Genomic DNA, 19736 nt, shown 5'->3' on the forward strand with positions numbered 1-19736 from the left:
GGTCATGATCAGGTTGGTGAGTCTGAGCCCCGTGTCGGGCTCTGTGCTGACAGCTCAGAGCCTGGAGCCTGCTTCGGCTTCTGTGTCTCCCTCTCTCTCTGCCCCTCCCCCGCTCATGCTCTGTATCTCTCTCTCTCTCTCCTTCAAAAATAAATAAACATTAAAATTTTTTTAATTGTTACAAAATTAAAAGATAATTATAAATCATTATTAGTATAAAATATATTGCTTTAATTTAAAAAAACCCTTTCTTTCAAGAAGTCTGTTCTTGAAATCTGAGACCTAGTATGACTTAATCACCCGGCCATTCTTTCTGAAAACTATCTTCATAATGAGTAATTCTGTAAAACTATTCGAAGGCATTTTAACACCAGATCACAGGGAATAGAATAACAGCGATTCACACTCTCATGAATGGTACTATTTAATGTAATTATGGGATTTCGGGAGATGGACAGGACAGCTTCCATAACACATGGCAAATGGATAAACTATTAGCTATTTGGCACTTAACTTGCTACGGACTGAACGTTTGTACTCCCCTCCCCCCAAATCCATACGCTGAAGTCTAATCCCTGGGGGGATGGTGTCTGGAGGTGGAGCCTTTGGGACGTGATTAAATCATGAGGGTAGAACCCTCATGATGAGCCCTTATAAGAAGAGACTCTAGAGGAGAGAGATGAGGTCTCTCCACCATGTGAGGACATGGCAAGAAGGCAGCGGTCTGTAAACCTGCAAGAGAGCCCTCACTCAGAACCCAACCATGCTGGCTTTCTCTCAGACTTCGGGCCGCCAGGGCTGTGAGAAGTAAACATTGGTTAAGCCACCCAGCTTATGGTATTTCCACGAGAGCAACCCAGACGAAGACATGCCTTTCGATAATTCAAAAAAACGAGTCTTCTCGGACATCCGTATGATGAATCTCTAAAAGCCGCTAACCAATGATTTTGTCAGCTGTCCCCAAGGAAAGCACCTTCTTGCCTCATGAAGGGCCAAGACACTCAAAAAGGAAACATGTCGCTTACAGGAACAGAGAAGAGTGTTTCGTCTATTTGTTTTCTCAACAAATAACCAGCTAACTTCTTCTAAGAAGAAAAAGGAGCTGTCTGCCTCTCTTCCTTGATCTGTGCCAAACCCATGACATGTCTCAAGCATCTTCTTCACAGAAGACATTCGCTTGCTACCTAATTCTGTAAGATGTGTCAGGCGAGAAACACCTGTTTCCCATGGTTTGAGGCCATGGTGGCCGGTTTCCCAATGAAAACCTCAGTCCCGGTCCAAGTGGTTGTGACAACGTATCCTCCAGTGTGACCTGTGTGGCTGCAGCATGGAATGGAGTGGGAGGGACACGGACCACCCCCATGATACAACCTTAACTGACACCGCACCTCAAATAGGATGCCAGTCGCTCCTCAAACAAAATACTTCTCGAGAGAATCCAGGAGCAATTTCAGGAGCGGAGAACAACCCACAGACATCCTGCCTTGCTTGTCTATAACTGACAAGGTCTGCGGACAAGAGAGTCATTTCCGCATGACAACAAAGAAAGTCATTTTCAATTCCGTCTGTGAGAAAAAAGAAAACAAACAACTTCAGTGAACATTTATCGAGTGCTGTATTAGTTTGCTTGACTGCCCTAATAAAATACCACAGGTTGAGTAGTGTAAGGGACAGAAGTTCGTTTTCTCACAGCTCTGGAGGCCGGAAGTTTAAGATCAGGGCATTGGCACTTTTGGTTTCTTCGGAAGCATCCTTCCCTGTGGGGGGCTGTCTGGTCCCTGTGTCCTCCCCTGGTCTTCCCTCTGGGTCCCTGTCCTAATCTCTTCTTCACATCAGGACACCAGCCATATCGGATTAGGACCCTCTAGTGGCCTCATCTCACCTTAATTACCTCTTCAAATGTTCTACCTCTCAATAAGGTTACACTCTGTCTCCACAATTGTTTCCATTCTTAGGTTTTTCCCACTAATTCAATTTGCCTACATAGCACACAAACCTCCTATTCCTTGTATTTCATCCCTATCTTTTGATCCAGGTAAATGTTTTTATTATCTAGGTACCAGTCACAAATCCCAATCCAAGCCTGATTACACCATAACATCGTATTTGTTAACCTTATTCAGTGTAAAGAGATTTGTCTTCCAATTTCCCATGCCTTGATTTATATGCAGATACTTTTCATTGCAAGCGTGCTTTCCAAATTATTCTCTCATTTATTCTTTTCGGCTGAAAATTATCAGGTATTTCCTACACTTCATTTCTCCTCCCCATCACCCCCGTTGACTTTCACGGTAACAAGCCGTCCACTTTAATCTGATTTTTTTTTTTTTTCTATTCTTCTCTCAAGCGTTTCTGCGTTCAGTCACCTAAATCAAGTTAATGAATCGTCTGCTACCTCAAGCCCTCGGACACCTGCTCCCTGAGCTCACCGTTCTGGTCTTGTCCATTAGGACACCCGCAGACGGATCTCTGAGCCGGACTTGCTGACATTGAACGAAAGACGGCTCTACCACCTGCGGGCATGGTTCTTCTCGCACGTGAAAACTGCTCATCTTTTTCCACCGGGGGGAATGACTGCAGAACCAGATGGCCTGTCTTGTGGACCTCCTGGCACTCAGAATTTCTTGTTTGGAATCACATGTTTCAGGAGCGAGTTAAAGAATACAGAGAAACAGCTAAAGATCTGAAAACATGCGCAGAGACCTCTACAAATACTGGACATATTGTTGTTTGCAGCACGATTTATTATCTGGTCATGGTATTTGAGTACATTCACAGGTACCGACGTAAGAGCACTGTGACCTCTCCGGAGACAGGGCAACTCAAAAAGAGAACTTCAAAATGTGCAGGAGCAATAAATATCAAACTTTCTGATCTAAAATGTATAAATATAAAATATCAGTCACTTCAGGAAACATCTTAAGAAAATTCGGCAACCACACGTCCATGGGTAGATGTCTGGTGTTGACGGTACTAATCTTCAGAACACGTCACCTTAGATCCAGCATGGTTATTTTTATGTCTTTTACCAACACATGTTTGCATATCTAGGTAAGAAGAAATTGGTTTTACATCATAAGGTTTAATTAACACGGTTCTCGTCAGAGAGGGGATAGGAGTTCCCTGATATAAAAATGTTCCCAATTTTGAAAAGGTTCCCGATCAGAACGGACAGAATCGTGTTCATTCATTTCTGGCACGAACGGATTTACAAAGGTTGCCAAGTAGTTTTCATTTTAAGTAGATTCTAACTTCAAAATAATGTTTCTCTGACGTTCCAGCCAGGGAACCAGCCCGCAAGCAGTTAGGAGGAAAGATGGAGTCAAATAATATTTCTTTTGGGCTGAATCCAAGCCAATCAGCAGGTATGATTACGGGGGCCCCTGGGTGGCATGGTCGGTTAAGCGTCTGACTTGGGTTCTGGTCATGATCTCACAGTTCGTGGGTTCGAACCCCGCACTGGGCTCTGTGCTGACAGCTGAGAGACCGGAGCCTGCTTCAGAATCTGTCTCCCTCTCTCTCTGCCCCTCCCCTGCTCTCTCTCTCTCTCTCTCAAAAGTAAACCAACATTAAAAAATTTTTTAAAAAAGAATTACGATTACAGTTTTCATTGAACAATTATGAAAAAAATTAATGTGGCCACATCGAGCAGAAATAATTCATAAGACATTTAGCATCATTTTCTTTAATTGTAAGGAGGCTGAGGAAAACTCTATTTCCATGCCCAAATGGAAAAGTAACTTTAGGCATATCAACTCTGCTATAGAAATACTGGCATTCTCTCGTAAATAAATTAATAGTGCAAAGAAACCAGAAGTACCTACAAAGATTAATTTTCGGGATAAGAAAACAACAAACTAAGCAGTACAGTGTTTTATCCATATCATACTCCTACTGTTTCTCTCCTTAAAAAAAGAAAGGAAGAGGTGAAAAACAAGTATCTGTAAAAAATAGTCAACACAGGGGTGCCTGAGTGGCTCAGTTGGTCGAGCGTCTGACTTCAGCACAGGTCATGATCTCGTGGTTCATGAGTTCGAGCCTTGCGTCGGGCTCTGTGCGGACAGCTCGGAGCCTGGAGCCTGCTTCAGATTCTGTGTCTCCTTCCCTCTCTGCCCCTCCCCTGCTCACAGTTTCTCTCCCTCCCTCTCTCTCTCAAAAATAAAACATTAAAAAAATAGTCAACACAGCCTACTCACACTGAACAGCCTGGGGTCCTTGGTGTGTGGATGAAAGCCCTTCTTTTTACAGGCAGAAACCTCGAGCATGCCGGCGTTGGTCAGCCTGAAGATCCCCGTGCTGTTCCAGGGTGGGAACAAATGTACAAAAGTTAAGGATCATTTGGCTTTCCAGGGGCTTTGTTTGAATGGCCCAAGGATACATTTTCCTCAAAACGGGACGGAGACAGAAACCACAAAACTAGGAAGTCCACAGAGATAGTTTGAGCCGATTTCGCAATAACTGGCCCAGAGAGAAACCCCCAGGGGGCCAACGCCAACTCCATGCACCTGCTGGGCTAGAATGGGGAACAGGCAGCTGAACTGTCATGTGAGACCAGAGTGGAAAACTGACGCCCCATGGGAGGAAATTACAGGTGGTGGATATTTCTACTTTTCTAATAACGTGAATACTGTTTATAGAAACAGCAAATATTTATCGAGCGCTAGCTACGGTGCCAGTCACTGTGCCAAGCCCTTTAGGCCGACTGCCACGCAGCCGCTTCTTCACGTCAGTCCCGCTGGGCAGGTGTCAAGGATAAACAGACCAAGGCTCAGAGCGGTCACGTATCCCGAGAGACACACACCACGTGAGTGTGGAGCCGGGATTCCACTCGAAGTCCGTCTGACTCCTCTGCTCATAATCATTCGACAATAACCACTGTCTCCCAAACCTAGAAAGGCTTTGGAGGTAATTCAGCTAAGGCTGGAAACTGTCTTTCAACAGGAGACGATACAGTAGAAGTAAGATCTCAAAAGGCAACCCGGAATAATGTCGTCACTAAATAGAGCCAGTGATTCTACTACGGAAAGGACCTTAGAAAGGAAGAGACAGCAGAGCTACAGGTATAAAGGGAGCTGGCTGGCACCAATCTCTTCTTCCCAAGGGCACGGTGCGCCTGCCTATCTAAGCGCCACCAGCAGCCCCAAGCAAAAGCCTTACTTGGACCCCATGGATCGGCGCACTTACTCTTTATGCTTCGGTGAGCAAACAATGGCGATGGCCTCTGGCAACATGAGCTGGTAGGAACAGTGAGTGTGAAGGTCAACACTGGACAAGAACGCAGTTTGGGTTGGATGTGTCTATAAAAAGAAAAGAGGACAATCACACTGGAGAAGTGGAGTCTTAGCCAAGACCACAGCCCGTGCTCAGAGAAAACTCCAGTGATTAATCCATCGTTAATTAAATAAGGATTTTAGAAAATGGGTCACTGACATCACCCTTCCTTTTGTGCATCTTTGGGATGACCAAGACTTGCAGAAGAGGCTTTGGGAAGTGTTCATGTACTTCCTGCTTATTGGAAAAGACAGAACTGGAAATTAATGTGTATATATAGATGTATATACATATACACACACACAGCTCCACGCACCTGCTGGACTACAATGAGGAAGAGGCAGCTGACTGTCGTGTGAGACCAGGGTGGAAAACGGAGGCCCCACGGGAGGAAATTACAGGTGGCAGATATTTAGATATATATATATATATATATAGTAGTCTCTCTCTATATATGGTATATACACCCACTCAGACACACACACACACACACACACACACACACAATGGCATACTACTCGGTGATGAAAAAGAACGAAGTCTTGCCATTTGCAACAACATGGAAGGAACTAGAATGTATTATGCTAAGTGAAATAAGACAGAAAGATAAATATCATATGACTTCACTCATATGTGGAATTTGAGAAACACGACAGATGAACATAGGGGAAGAGAAGGAAAAATAAGATAAAAACAGAGAGGGAGGCAAATCATAAGAGACTCACATGGAACAAACTGAGGGTTGATGGGGGATGGGGGTTGGGGAGGTGGGGAAAGTGGGTGATGGGCATTGAGGAGGGCACTTGTTTGGATGAGCACTGGGAGTTTTATGTAAGTGATGAATCACGGGAATCTACTCCTGAAGCCAAGACTACAGTGTGTGTTAGCTAACACAGTATGTATAAAAACAAAAAAAAGACAGAGAGAGAGAGAGAGAGAGAGAGAGAGATTCTCATTAAATCATGACAATGAAGCTAAGGGATAGTTTTATTATTATCTCAATTTTACACACAGGGATCCCAAGTCTCCTTTAAGTAACTTGCCCGTGGTCACACAGCTGGTCAGGAAAGAGCTGTGATTGGAAACTCACAGATACTTTATGCAAAACTATGGACACAAAAGCAAGTTTTCAATGAATTTCCCACATTTTGCTGTGTATCTTTTCGTGGATGCATCATTCCCTACAAATGGGAGAATGGAGCTCTCCAAGTTGTTGAAGGGGTTTGGAACTAATCTCTCGCAGCAAGTAAATACCCATATGATAAGAAGGAAGGGGAGGTTATAAACCTAAAGAAGTATCTTGCAGGTTTGGGGCTCTATACAAATGTGTGTTTAGGAGAGACAAATCAGAGGTTCACACTTGAGTATGAAAATACATGCACCTGTGTTGATGTTGGCTCAGGCCATGGGTGATGCACAGTCAACCCCAATTCCCCTTGAAAAAGGAAAGTGACCATTTTTAATCAGGAAACCGAGGTCCCTGGCATGGACTGCCTGGGTCCTGGTCCCAACCCTCACTGCCTATATGACACTGAGAAGATTACTTAACCACCCGTGCCCCCTTCTCCAGCTGTAAAATAAGATCAATAATCATTTTCTTCATGGGGTTGCTACATTAAAATTAAATGAGACAATCCATGTAAAGTTCTTAGAACAGTGCCTACCGCATGGAAAGGAATCAAAATCATTAGCTGTTTTTGTTGCCATATTATTGCTGTTGTTGTTTCTTTTAATATTGTCATTGTTAACTGAAGGCCATGGGCCGATAAAAATCGCTTCATGGCCTTTCCACGAAACTACGGTCTGCTAAAGAAATGCAAAATTTTACAACTCATTTCCACCTCACTTTACAGAAGTAATAGAATGAAGGTAGAATCCACTGAAATCTATTTACAGAAGATACGTGTTCTGCGAGGAAAAAGTTACCCTTGGTTTTAGTCTATAAAGATGTAGGTCAACAGAAGACTGGCAATTATCCTGGTTTTTAAAACCCAAATCTTTAGAGAGGGTCTGAGTAGAGGGGGTCTAACGGCCTGTTAATCTGATTCCGTGCAAACCTCCTGTCACTGCGCAGAACCGTTCATGCCTTGGCGAGGAAGCAAGAGTCACTCAGAGGGACTCTAGTGCTGCAGAGAAGCAAACAGAGTGTCAAACAGACAAATCACGCAGCCTGTCCATTTATTTGCACACTCAACGCACACCACGAGCGTCCTGAGCCCCTCATTTCTGCCAAGAGAATCACTTCTACTCTGATAACAGCAGCTGTCCCATGGGAGGATGGTGCTCCCACCCTACCCCCCTGTGGAAATCAAAATGACCGTGACCATGATCGTGATGATGATGGCTGCCGATGCCATTCACTGCAACTGGACAACGTGCCAGGCACTGAACGAACCACTTCCCACATATTATCTCCTTCGACTCTTACAACAACATGGGACAAGGGCTGTTATTATCCCCATTTTACAGATGAGACTGAGCTAAGAAGAAGAGTAAATAACGTGCAGAAGTTCACAGAGCCAGTCAAGGTGGGAAGGCTACATTTGAACCCAGCCCTATCTGATTCTGATTCAGGCCTTCTTTCCCCTGACTAGCTCTGGAACCTGTTGCCACCATTAGGTCAATAAAAATCACAAAACATCATTTCCAGCCATTACAATTTAGGAATAGGTTTTGAACACGTTTTCACGGAACTTCAATGACTTGATGTGGAGAAATAAATAAACAAAAAGCAAAATCCCGGATTTCTAAAATTTGGCCAAATCCATAATCTAAACGATGTAACTTCCTTATTGCCTATACTATATACGCAGGTCATACAGGGAAAACCGGTTTTTTAATTTGGCAAATGTTTTGTAAGAGTAACTAACATTGACTCTTCAATGTGAGTATAATATAATGGACTGTCATTCCTTCTCAGTTGATGTTAGAATTCCTTTGCTACAATTTATTTTGCTTTAAAATGCATTCCTGTCGCAGAAGATCACATTAAACTGAACAGCGCCTTGAAAATTCAGCAATTTCTAGGGGCACCTGGAAGACTCAGTCAGTTAAGCGTCTGACTTTGGCTCAGGTCATGGTCTCATGGTTAGTGAGTTTGAGCCCCCCACCCCACCCCCATCGGGCTCTGTGCTGACAGTGGGGACCCCGCTTCAGATCCTCTGTCCCCCTCTCTCTCTGCCCCTCCTTCCCTCTCAAAGATAAATAAACACTTTTTTAAAATTCAGCAATTTCTAAGCGCACAGTAAGGCACATTACTTACTGTTAAATCAAACAAATAGACATATTCGGGAAGTTTTGCAAACTCGTCATTAGAAATAATTTCTTTCATTTGGGAGGCGACTGTATTTTTCAAAGGGCTCTCACACTGGGTGTCTTACTTATGGCTCACACAAATCCAGTGAGGGAGACAGGGCACTCACTAGCCCTGCCTAGAAACAAGGAGGAGACTAAGAGAATGTAGTAACCTCCAGGCAGAGCTGGGACTAAAGTCTCTTGTACCCTCTGAAATTACATAGCACCAAGTGCTTGGTGATTTTGAGTGTGCATGTAGTGAGGGATCTAAGTATGTGTCCTGCCCCTACTCAGTGCATCCTTGTAAGTAAAATAAAAAATGGTCACTAATCGGGGCGCCTGGGTGGCTCAGTCGGTTAAGTGTCCGACTTCAGTTCGGGTCATGATCTCACGGTTGGTGGGTTCGAGCCCCAAGTAGGGCTCTGAGCCTGTTTCAGATTCTGCGTCTCCCTCTCTCTCTGCCCCTCCCCCCTCCTCTCTCTCTCTCTGTCTCTCTCTCTGTCTCTCTCTCTGCCTCTTAAAAATAAATAAAAATGTTGAAAAATTTGTACAAAGAGGTCATTAATATCTCTTTAAGGGCTCTTGGATGTGCCCTGAAAATCTTGGCCATATCTCATTCCCACTATCACGGGATGAGTTGTCCCTACCCCAGGTCCAAATGTATAAGACTGAATAGCAAAGTGTCCTCCCAGACAGATTAAACCATGGAGAGGAAAAGTAGAGCACTGTCACCAAAACCAACGGCTATAATTATCTGAGTTCCTAGAAACATGTGCTTCAAAATTCACTGACGTTATCTCATTCTAACGCAGACAATTATTATGAAGTCAATTATTATGACATCTGTTCTATGGATGATAAAAGCTGATGTCCAGATTGCTTCATTCGCCAACATTTCTGTAAAGAATTCTTAGCAGAGCCGAGATTTACACTCAAATCTTTTCATTCGTAAGCCCTTTCTTGATTCTATGATGGCCTGGTGGAGGTTCGAACCCAATATATTCGGCCCCACCATGGCTGTTTATGCAGTGATAAATTCATCCTTGGCCTGTAAGGGAGATGCGGAAGAATGTATGGTCCCTATCGGACATTTACAAACATCTGTTTGAAAGAAATATTTTTTAGGAATCTTCTTAAAATAATCTACTTTTGACCCATGGCACACGCAGAGAGAACAATAACAGTGTAGTCAAGATTAATTAAAACTGTGACTAGGTCTCCATTAGGCCATACAAAAATCATCAAAGCAAGTCATTTATTACAGGACATTTGTTACACTTGAAAAAAATTACAAATAAGGAACTATTTGAAGGAAGCTACATGTCCTCAAGGAGACAAGCAGCACCCCACAGAAAACTGAGCAGAAACTGCAGCTGAAAAAAGGTCACACGTACGTGGATCCATCCGAGCGTGAGGAGGCCGTGTTGGTCCTGAACACTGAATAATTCTTCTACATTCTCCACGTCACAGTAGTCCGGCCCCGCAGACTGCTTTGGCACAATCACATGGGTGATAGTAAATTCATTATGCGTCTAGAAAACAATTGGCACAAAGGATAACAAGCATCTGAAAGGGAAAAAAAAAAACCAAAACCAAAAACAAAAACCCACAACCTGAAATGGAAATACAATGATTTTCTGTAAGACTAGAGAGCGTCCGGGCCACCCGGTTGGCTCAGTCGGTTAAGCGTCCGACTTTGGCTCAGGTCATGATCTCCCGGCTCATGACTTCAAGCCCCATGTCGGGCTGTGTGCTGACAGCTCAGAGCCTGGAGCCTGCTTTGGATTCTGTGTCTCCCTCTCTCTCTGCCCCTCTCGCATTCACGCTCGGTCTCTCTCAAAAATAAATAAAAATATTAAAAAAGAAAAGAAAAGGACTAGAGAGCATCCGTCCCCCCACCTGCAACCTCCCAACCCATCGACACTCAAAATCAAAGCCTCACTCTTAAAAATGGATTCTTTGCCAAAAAACTTGAGAATCAGCTCTCTGGAACTCAAAACCTATGTTCACAATGGAAGATGTATAATAAACGGGAGTTCTTAGCATCCCAGGCTGGTCCACGATAGCTCAGTTAATAAATAATGCCTTGATGTATTACATTTGCCGTGGAAAAAATGCAGAACAAAACAGCAGCAGGTTGATGCGGGAGACTAAGTGCTTTTGTGGTTTTACTGAAGGACGTTTCTAAGGCGTGTGGAGGTCGATGGTCTTGTTTTTATTTTATTAATTATGTTTAATTTCACTTCCAGACCTAATTTTCTTCTGCTACTGGGGCTACTCACGGGGATTGCCCATAATTAAGGTACTGTTCTGGATTTGCATTCAGAAAAAGAAAAAGGAAAAACAAACCACTCCCTTCAGGTAAAAGGTAAGAGTTGAAGGAAAAAGGCTGAGAAGAGCGGGTACGATCCTCAGGCGGGAGATGTCATGCTGACAGCGGGTGCCCACTCCTCCCTAAGGACCCCTTTCCCTCTGCTCTGATGGGGCTTTATTCCTTCGGCCTGGATCGTAACTCCTCCCTCCACCCCCCCTCCCGCCTTTCATGGCTAACTTTATGTATTATCTTCAGGCCTGGCGTAAACGTCACTTCTCAGGGAAACCCTTCTTGACCTTCTCAGACAAGGTCAGTTTCCCAGTCACACACGGCCATGATGCCCTGCACCCCCAGGGAGAGCACCGGCCCCACCGATAACTAGTCACCTGTCTGATTCTTCACAGACACCATGTGAGAGTCACAGGCAAAAACTGTGCCTGCTCTAGGCTACAAATGCCAACACCAAGCCCAGCGTCTGCCAAACGCAGGTACTCAGCACATGTCGCCCGATGAAGAATGAATGAAGAATCAGTCAATCAACCCATCAAACTAGGCACAGCATATGGTCTTGAAGAGGAAGCATCCACAGTCCCCGCCCCCCACCCCAAGGGCAAACAAGGTGGCTGTGGGGAGACCGCGGCAGGCCGTGTTCTTGTGCTTGTTGTCTGTGCTTCGTCTCTCCCGGAGGAAAAGTGAAGATGTACAACCGGAATACGGTAGGAGAACGCGTGTCGACTGAAGCGTGTTATTCAACTAAGCAGCCGTTCCCAAGCTGAATGCGCAGGACAGAAAATGTGCCTGGACCCAGAATTGAAAACTGGTATCCAAATGAGTCTACGAAGGGCACTTTCAACGAAACATTATTCAGCCTTCTTGCAAGTAGGCAAGTGAGGCTTATGCATATTCTCTCTTCTGTCCTCCTTGTTTTGACATTGTCGTTTCATCGCATATTTCGGATGAAATCTTCCGTATGTAAATGGGACCGGTGCTATAAGATTTCAGCTTCCTGAGACTACCGTCTGAAACCCTCATTTTATCCCACATGTGTCTGAAAAGGGTGGCAAGATGTCACCCATCAAACCCGCTAGAGTTAATTACATAAATACATGTGAAACTAACCACTGCAATGGAACTCTGATTTAGAAAACTAGATGGTTTTGGAAATTGTAAGACCTGTAATCCATCATTTTTCTAAACAAAGGTTTAATATGTGGTTTCATTCATTCTTCACAACCAGCTTGTACGGTATCCCTGAAATTTTGCAATCCATTTCCCAGGATTCATTGCATTAATAATGACAGTAGTCTTGTGTCATTAATCCAGGTAAAGATAATTTCATAATTTTTGCCGCTCTTAGGATGCTTTTATTCTGTTCTGCTTATCGCAAGAAAGCCATTACTACTGAACGTGTATCTTGGGCAGAAAGATATGAAACAAAGACCATACCAGTTTTCCACAGAGTATTCCACACGTTTCTACTCCTCTCACTGTATTAGATTCTGCCAGCAGCAGAAATTTGTGGCAGAGGTCTCTGGATAAAACTACACAGCGCAGTCCTTCAACCACTAAATCTAAGAAACAGAAAAGGCAGAAAAAGCTAAAAAAACCCAGATCTTCCATCCCATCCATCAGAGCTATTTTTGACAAGCAACTACCGGGCAATATAAATATAAAAAATGAGGGGTACCTGAGAGGCTCAGTCAGTTAAGCATTTGACTCTTGATTTTGGCTCGGGTCGTGATCTCATGGTTCATGAGTTCGAGCCCCGCATGGGGCTCTGCGCTCACAGTACAGAGCCTGATTGGGATTCTCTCTCTCCCTCTCCCCAACTCAGTCTCTCTCAAAATAAACTATATATATATATATATATATATATATATATATATATATATATAATTGCACTATATATATAAAGTGTGTGTGTGTGTGTGTATATATATAGTGAAATTATCAGGTGTTCCACTTCCTATATTTTATTTTTAAACTCTTAAAAGTACACATTGACCAGAAGGAAGGTAAAATTCCACTTTGCATATAAATTATTTTGTGAACAAGTGGGAAGGTGCAAGCATTTTTCCATCTTTGTGCCTCAGATCAACTGTCTGCATAGATGTGTGAGGTTTTTGGAGGGTACCAAGCAAATACACCTTCACTTGCACAGGCTGCAGCGAATGGATCTCACGGACCATCAGGCATAGGATAGATATTCTTTCCTGTGTCTTCCGTATGTTTCTGATAGCTTCATGAAAGTTGGTGATCGTTAAGTAAAAGCACTGTTTTCAGAACTCATTAGTGATAGGGTAACTTATTAAATAGTTGCCTATCGTAACTCTTTTAAAATAAATGGAAACGCAGACTGCAATCCGACAGTGTCTGTGGGGAAAATCCACCCCATTTGGTTTTGGGAGCTTGCCAGTGCCGACGGAGGGGCACCAAGCAGAAGTAACTGTTGGCAGAAGCTTATAATCCATCTGGAGGGTAACGACCTGTGTGTCGGAGAGCCTCCTGGGCAGGGACATGCTAAACGTGTACATTTACATTTGTATTTGTATTTTTTAATGCTTTTATTTATTTTTGAGAGAGAGAGACAGAGAGAGACAGAGACAGAGCACAAGCAGGGGAGGGGCAGAGAGAGAGGAAGACACAAAATCCAAAGCAGGCTCCAGGGGCTGAGCTATAGCACTGATGTGGGGCACAAACCTGTGGACCACGAGATCATGACCTGAGCCAAAGTCAGACGCTTCACTACTGAGCCACCCACGTGCCCCAACATTTTTTAAAATGCAGGGTTTTTTAAAATTTATTTTTATTTATTTTGAGAGATAGAGAGCAAGCAGGGGAGGGGCAGAGAGAGAGAGAGAGAGAGAGAATCCTAAGCGGACTCTGTGCCATCAGCACAGAGTCCGATGTGGGGCTTGATATCACAAATGCAAGATCACAACCTGAGTTGAAGTCGAGAGTCAGACGCTTAACCGACTGAGCCACCCAGGCGCCCCATAACATTTATGTTTACATTTTTGAGCAAACGATTTTCTTAGCATCTTCTTCCCTCTCCAGTGTAAGTATTTACCTTTAAGATTCATGTGTTTCTTGGCTAAAATGCATGAAAGAAAAATAAATGCTTGGAATTCTTCTCATTTCAAATCTCTATACCATGACCAGATATAGTCCTGTTGATTACAGCGTGCTGTTCTATCCGGGCGGGCAAATCATGCTTCCTGAATTTTAAGGTTACGGACAGGAAGAGCCGGATGGCACCCTTCATACCGCATCGTGTGGGGGCCCTACCCCAGTGGATGATGAAAAGAGGGGGGCGCCTGGTTGGCTCGGTCGGTTAAGCCTCCGACTTCAGCTCAGGTCACAATCTCACGGTTCGTGGGTTCGAGCCCCACGTCGGGCTCTGTGCTGATGGCTCGGAGCCTGGAGCCTGCTTGGGACTCTGTGTCTCCCTGCTCACACTCTGTCTCTCTCTCTCACTCCAAAATAAATAAACATTTTAAACAATTTAAAAAAGAGAGAAAGGAGGAGCACCTCCCAGCGGTTAGGGGCCGTGGCTCCAGCGGAAGAGAAGCCGTGTCTCGCGGGGATGTGTTTCATCACTTACTCTGCACAGCGCTCAGAGTGGCCGCGGGCTTCAGAGCCCTGTTGACGGGGGGCGAGTGGCTGGCGGAATTGGCCACGTCGCTTTTGCCAGGCTGGTCCGCGGAGACGTGCAGCAGGGAAGGGCTATGGCGCGGGCACAGGCAGGACGCGGCGCTGCCGTCGATCTGCTCGGACAGCGCGGGGGGTTCCGGGCTGCGCATCTGCCCGCGGGCCAGTTCCTGCTTCTTGAGCTGGTCTTCGAAAAACAGGAACTGCTCCGACTCCAGCTGCTGCTGGCGCATCCGAGCCACCCGCTTCCTCTCGGCCTCGATCAGGCTCTGATGCTCCAGTCGTTTGAGAATCTCGGCGTCGTACTTGTTCTGAAAAAAAACGTGGCGGCCACAAGAAGAGGTTAGTTTCCAAGGCAGCCGCCTCGAAGCGGGACTGGACACTTGCAGGCTTCTAGCAGACGCAGAGACACAGAGGCCGCGGTCCGCCCACGGGGACACTCACGCGACAGCGAGGAAAATGTCAACCATCACGGCCGAGGCCCCTTACGTTGGCCAAGGGGGCAGTCCCAAAGCCACCCGCGTTTTACCAGAGGCGGGCTATGGCAGTCAAGTTCCCTCCATACCCCGCGCTTTTAAAAAGAATTAGGAAATCAAGGTCAGGATGGTCGGCGTGGCCCGACGGACCAAAGCAAAATATCTCAGAAATGGTCACATCACCCTAGACCGCCCCGTCCAAAATCACAGCCACTGGCCACATGGACTACTTAAATCTAAATGAAGTTATATGCAATGAAATCGGAAATTTAGTTCCTCGGTCACGCCGGCCACCTTTTCAGCACCACGTGGCTAGTGGCTCCCATAACAGCGCCACACAGAACGTGTCTATCATCAGAGGAAGTTCTACTGGACAGTCCCTGCCGTAGAAGTTTTTGCCTCTGACTCGAGAACTCTGGGGCTTTTTGGAGAAAGGGGAGTCACTAGGAAACGGTCCAGCCATCTCTATCAGAACGAATGGGGAATTTTGTTAAGATGATGAATCCCAGGTTCCCTAGTCTCAAAAAAAAAAAAAAAAAAAAAAAAAAAAATCCATTATTAGGCATTATTAGGTCAGAGAATACAAATCTTTAATAAGTTCCTCAAATGATTTTGATAAAAACTAACTTTGGGGATGCTTGGGTGGCTCAGTTGATTAAGCGTCCGACTTCAGCTCAGGTCATGATCTCACGGTTCGTGGGCTCGAGCCCCACGTCGGGCTCTGTGCTGACGGCTCAGAGCCTGGAGCCCGCTACGGATTCTGTGTCTCCCTCTCTCTCTGCCCCTCCCCTGCTCACACTGGATCTCTCTCTCAAAAATAAATAAACATAAAAAAAAATTAACTTTGCCGGCTGCCTGGCTGGCTCAGTCAGTAGAGCACACGACTTTTGATCTCAGTGGTGAGCTCCAGCCCCACACTGGGGGTAGAGATTACTTTTAAAAAATTATGTATAAAAAAAAAAAACAAAAAGAAAACCAACTAACTTTGATAGGGGTGGGGTGGCGCACACAGCTTCCAATAGCACTTGGGGTGCACACGAATCACCCGGGGTTTTGTTATGAGGGCTGATTCCGATTTGGCAGCTGTGGGCTAGGGGCCGAGATTCCCATTTCTAACAAGCTTCTGGATGATTCCAGGGCTGCCTACAGTGAGGGTTTACTGATGGGTAAACCCATCTCTCTCTCCTCCTCTCTCCTCCTCTCTCTCTCTCTCTCCTAGGCATAAAGGCTGCCCCTTGGTCTCCACCGAGATTGCCACATGACATCTACTTTGGGACACTGTTGTGGCCTGTGATATAACTGCTATCATCAGAGGCAGACCAGGCCTTTCCTCCCTGGGAGATCCTGAGGGGGCAACCACATGCATCGTTGACATGAAGGAAGACCGGATTGGGCTTTTCTCTCCTTTGGGTCCCCCAAATCATTCTTATCTTTCATAGTTCAAGTCAAATCATCAATGTGCACACTTGAGGAGTTTCAACATTTCAGATTTCAACATTCCTGCTGTCATTTAGTGGAAGCTCAGCACTCAAACCTGGCTATGCCCCCAGGAAGCAGAGACATTCTGCGACCATGTGCCGAGTTCATGACATTGAACTGAAGCGAAAGTCAGTACAAGCGACAATCCCAAAGCACATAAACACACAAACAAAAAAAGCAACACCACCTTTATAACAACGCTAAAAACAGGAAGAATTCAAGGTTTGAACTGGAGGCCCTATGGACTGGTCAATTTCTTCTTCCAGTGCCTTTCAATCTCTTAGACATCATTATCATGATCTCACTTTACATAATAATGATCCAGAAGCCACCGTCCATTGGTGATACGATTACATTTCATTCATATGGTTAGCTATTCATCTCTCTTAGTGCAATATTGACTGTAATATTCAAGAATCGAATTTACATTTCCAAGGCCTACATAATTAGATCAGAATAATCTAGATCAGAACAATCAGAAACTGTACACTGTTTTCCCTACCTCCTACTGGCTCCATTCATCACCAAAAAGCGGTCATCTGCCTCAAGGTTCCACTGGCAAGAGTTGGTCAAAAAGCTCTATTTAAATCACCATAAGAAATCCATATTCTAAGTCATTCTCAACGTTATTAGAGTTGTAAGGAAATAAAAATACCACTTCTTTGGTGCAAGTGCTTAACCTGTATATCAACATGAATTCGTTAGTGGCTTTACAGCCTTGTATCTGTAATTTTTAATTGAAAGGCACATGACACTTGAAACACTCACATGAAAATGAAATTCAAAAAATAGCTGCACAGAAAACAGTCGCGAAATACATGTACCAATTGAACTTACTTTGCTTTGCAAATATTCTTGGTATTCTACGTTATATTTCTTTAAAAGGTCCTTTTTCAATTCATCTGTCCTTGGGAATGCAATCTCCTTCAGTTTCTTTTAAAAATATATATATACATATTGATTAGTGGGATTCTCAGTACAGTCTTTCAGATCATCAGCTGAGAAAGAAAAGCTGGTATGCGTATTAGAAATCAAGACACAAGTAACCAAAGATGATGGCGGAAATAGAAACTTCTCTTTGCCGTGGCTCCAAAACACAACTTTTCAGTAGGAAATGGAAAGGCTTATCCCTTTTGTAAGAGCCTCTGTTGACTCGACTAGGTAGACAAGGGCTCTGTTGAGTTAGGTACCCCGTGTTTACGTGGTAGGTTTGTCACTGCACACCGCACAGCAGGCCAACGGTGCGGCATCATGATTAAGACACTGGACAGCGTGGTAGGGAGGGGCCGCTGGGCTTGACAGACCGTAACGGGCAACCGGGGCGCTTCGTGTACAAATACAGATTCCCAGGCCTACGCCCGGTTTCCCCGAATCAACGTGTTTCGGGGCAGGGTTGGGGAGTCTGGACCTCAAACAACTTGTCAGTGATTTTTAGTGGCCGGAAAATCCGGGAAATCTGATTTAGTCCAAGCACCACCCTCCTTTTCAGAGATGAGGGAACAAAGGCCTACAGAGATGAGAAGTCTTCTCCAGTATCATGCAGCTAGCTGGTGGCCCCATTATTACTAGAATCCGAATCTAACTCTGGCCAGGCTGTCCCACTAAAATGTCTTTTCTTTTAATTGCCTGTCATCCATCCATCCATCCATCCATCCATTTATTCAACAAGCATACACAAAGAAAACGTATATGCTTTCAGAGAATTTTTTCCTATAAGCAAAAATAAGAATAACACTAAATCAGAGCAAAAGGCTCAGCTTGGTGGCAGGGCCCTTGGGTCCCCTATAGAACCGTCTGAGGTCGAAAGAGCAAGAGGATTGAGAGAAATGCTACATAAGGTGTGGCAATGAGGGCCCCTTCGGAGAAGTGTGTATAGAGATTTTTAAAAATGTAGATGGTTGTATGACAAAATCTGGGTTCTTACAGGCCACCTCAGGCCAGATGTAACTGGTAAGAGAGCCTTTCTTCTATTATATGGTCAAGTATCTTTTGAGAGTTATTTAAAATTCCAGGCTGTGATTGGCTTTTTATATACGGTTTCATCTTTCTCCAAGTAAGTTCATCCCAAACTACTTAAGGCAAAGGAGAAACATTAAAAACGTGTTCTTTGAAAGGATATATTCTCCAGCTAAAATTGTTTGAAGCTTGATATGTCAGTTGCAAAGGTTGATGGTAAATAAATAACTTTTCAACAACTCTCTCCTTTTCCTTGAGAATATTTCAGGCTATCCACAAACACTTTATTATGCCCTTCGGCTAATCCTACAAGAAGAAAATAGCTAGAACTTTGTGGCCGCCTTAACAATCAGCACTGATTTTCAAACAGTTTTGGGGTTCGGGACTATATGGGATAATCAAAACCGGTCAAGATGACTCTGAAACGAATCTGGGGAATTGGACACGCTTTCTGACAGTCTCTGGGAAGAACAGTGAATACTTCCTCGTCACGCCACAAGGCAAATTGAACACATTCTTGATCTTCTTTTCTCCCCCCGCCTCCCAGTTTCAATTAGACATCCCACACTGGCTCAGTAACGATGATTAAAGGTCCAAGAAGAAATCGAAACATCTTGGCTAATGGAATTTTCTGCGCTCAAGCTCTCAAGAGGACGTGACGAAGGAGGAAAGGAGGTAGGGGCAGATCAATAACGGAGACTCGGGGAGCATTTGATCCCTCAGGAGAGAATCGACCCCACGATACCTTCATAATATCCTGTTTTTCAGGTACCGCACACTGCTGGTAATCTCGATGGCTGGGAAGCTTTTCCACAAACAAGCTAGAAAAAGAGAAAGCACATCCTTAGCATGATATAACAGAAGCAGCAGGTGGGCAGTGGTTTCTAGTATGAGAAAGAAACTCCTTTTCCAAATGGACATGTTTATTACATTATTATTACCCAACATCCTTTCCATCGGCCTTTTCACCGAAGGCGGACACGAACCTATGATTTTGGCATTACAGGGCGGTAAGCTCAGCGGACGGAGCACTGAGGTTACGAGGGTGAGGCTGCTCCCTGACGGACCGTGTCACATTGGTCCTTCTCAAGGTGCGCGGTGCTCAATCCCGCCACAGCGCCACCTTACTCACTTGTGGGGCTGGCAATACAGAGGGTCGTGGAAAAACGTTAAGAGTCTGAAAAGATCAATGTAATCTCTTCTCACCCCTGAAAAAGACTCAAAGGACCACTGATGAATCCGTAGTGCCATGGTGTCTACTGACCAAAAATTCTTCTCTGAAAACTTGCAACTAA

The 19736-nt window shown here is 44.6% G+C and overlaps 1 protein-coding gene across 2 annotated transcripts in view; it reads right to left on the reverse strand.

Moving 5' to 3' along the window:
* Positions 1-2723: 2723 nt before the first annotated feature.
* The window catches only part of STAMBPL1 (STAM binding protein like 1), a 48551-nt gene continuing 31538 nt past the window's right edge, over positions 2724-19736 (reverse strand). For both annotated transcript variants that reach the window (XM_027049856.2, XM_015079065.3), the window contains exons 4-11: positions 19187-19262; positions 17323-17418; positions 14484-14841; positions 12326-12450; positions 9960-10097; positions 5185-5297; positions 4197-4296; positions 2724-3047 (exon numbers count right to left, since the gene is read on the reverse strand). In XM_027049856.2, the coding sequence (XP_026905657.1) occupies positions 2991-3047; positions 4197-4296; positions 5185-5297; positions 9960-10097; positions 12326-12450; positions 14484-14841; positions 17323-17418; positions 19187-19262 (1063 nt within the window). In that variant the 3' untranslated portion in view covers positions 2724-2990. The remainder of the gene's footprint in view (positions 3048-4196; positions 4297-5184; positions 5298-9959; positions 10098-12325; positions 12451-14483; positions 14842-17322; positions 17419-19186; positions 19263-19736) is intronic.

The sequence above is a fragment of the Acinonyx jubatus genome, chromosome D2 (genome assembly GCF_027475565.1).
Source record: "Acinonyx jubatus isolate Ajub_Pintada_27869175 chromosome D2, VMU_Ajub_asm_v1.0, whole genome shotgun sequence".
Taxonomy (NCBI): domain Eukaryota; kingdom Metazoa; phylum Chordata; class Mammalia; order Carnivora; family Felidae; genus Acinonyx; species Acinonyx jubatus.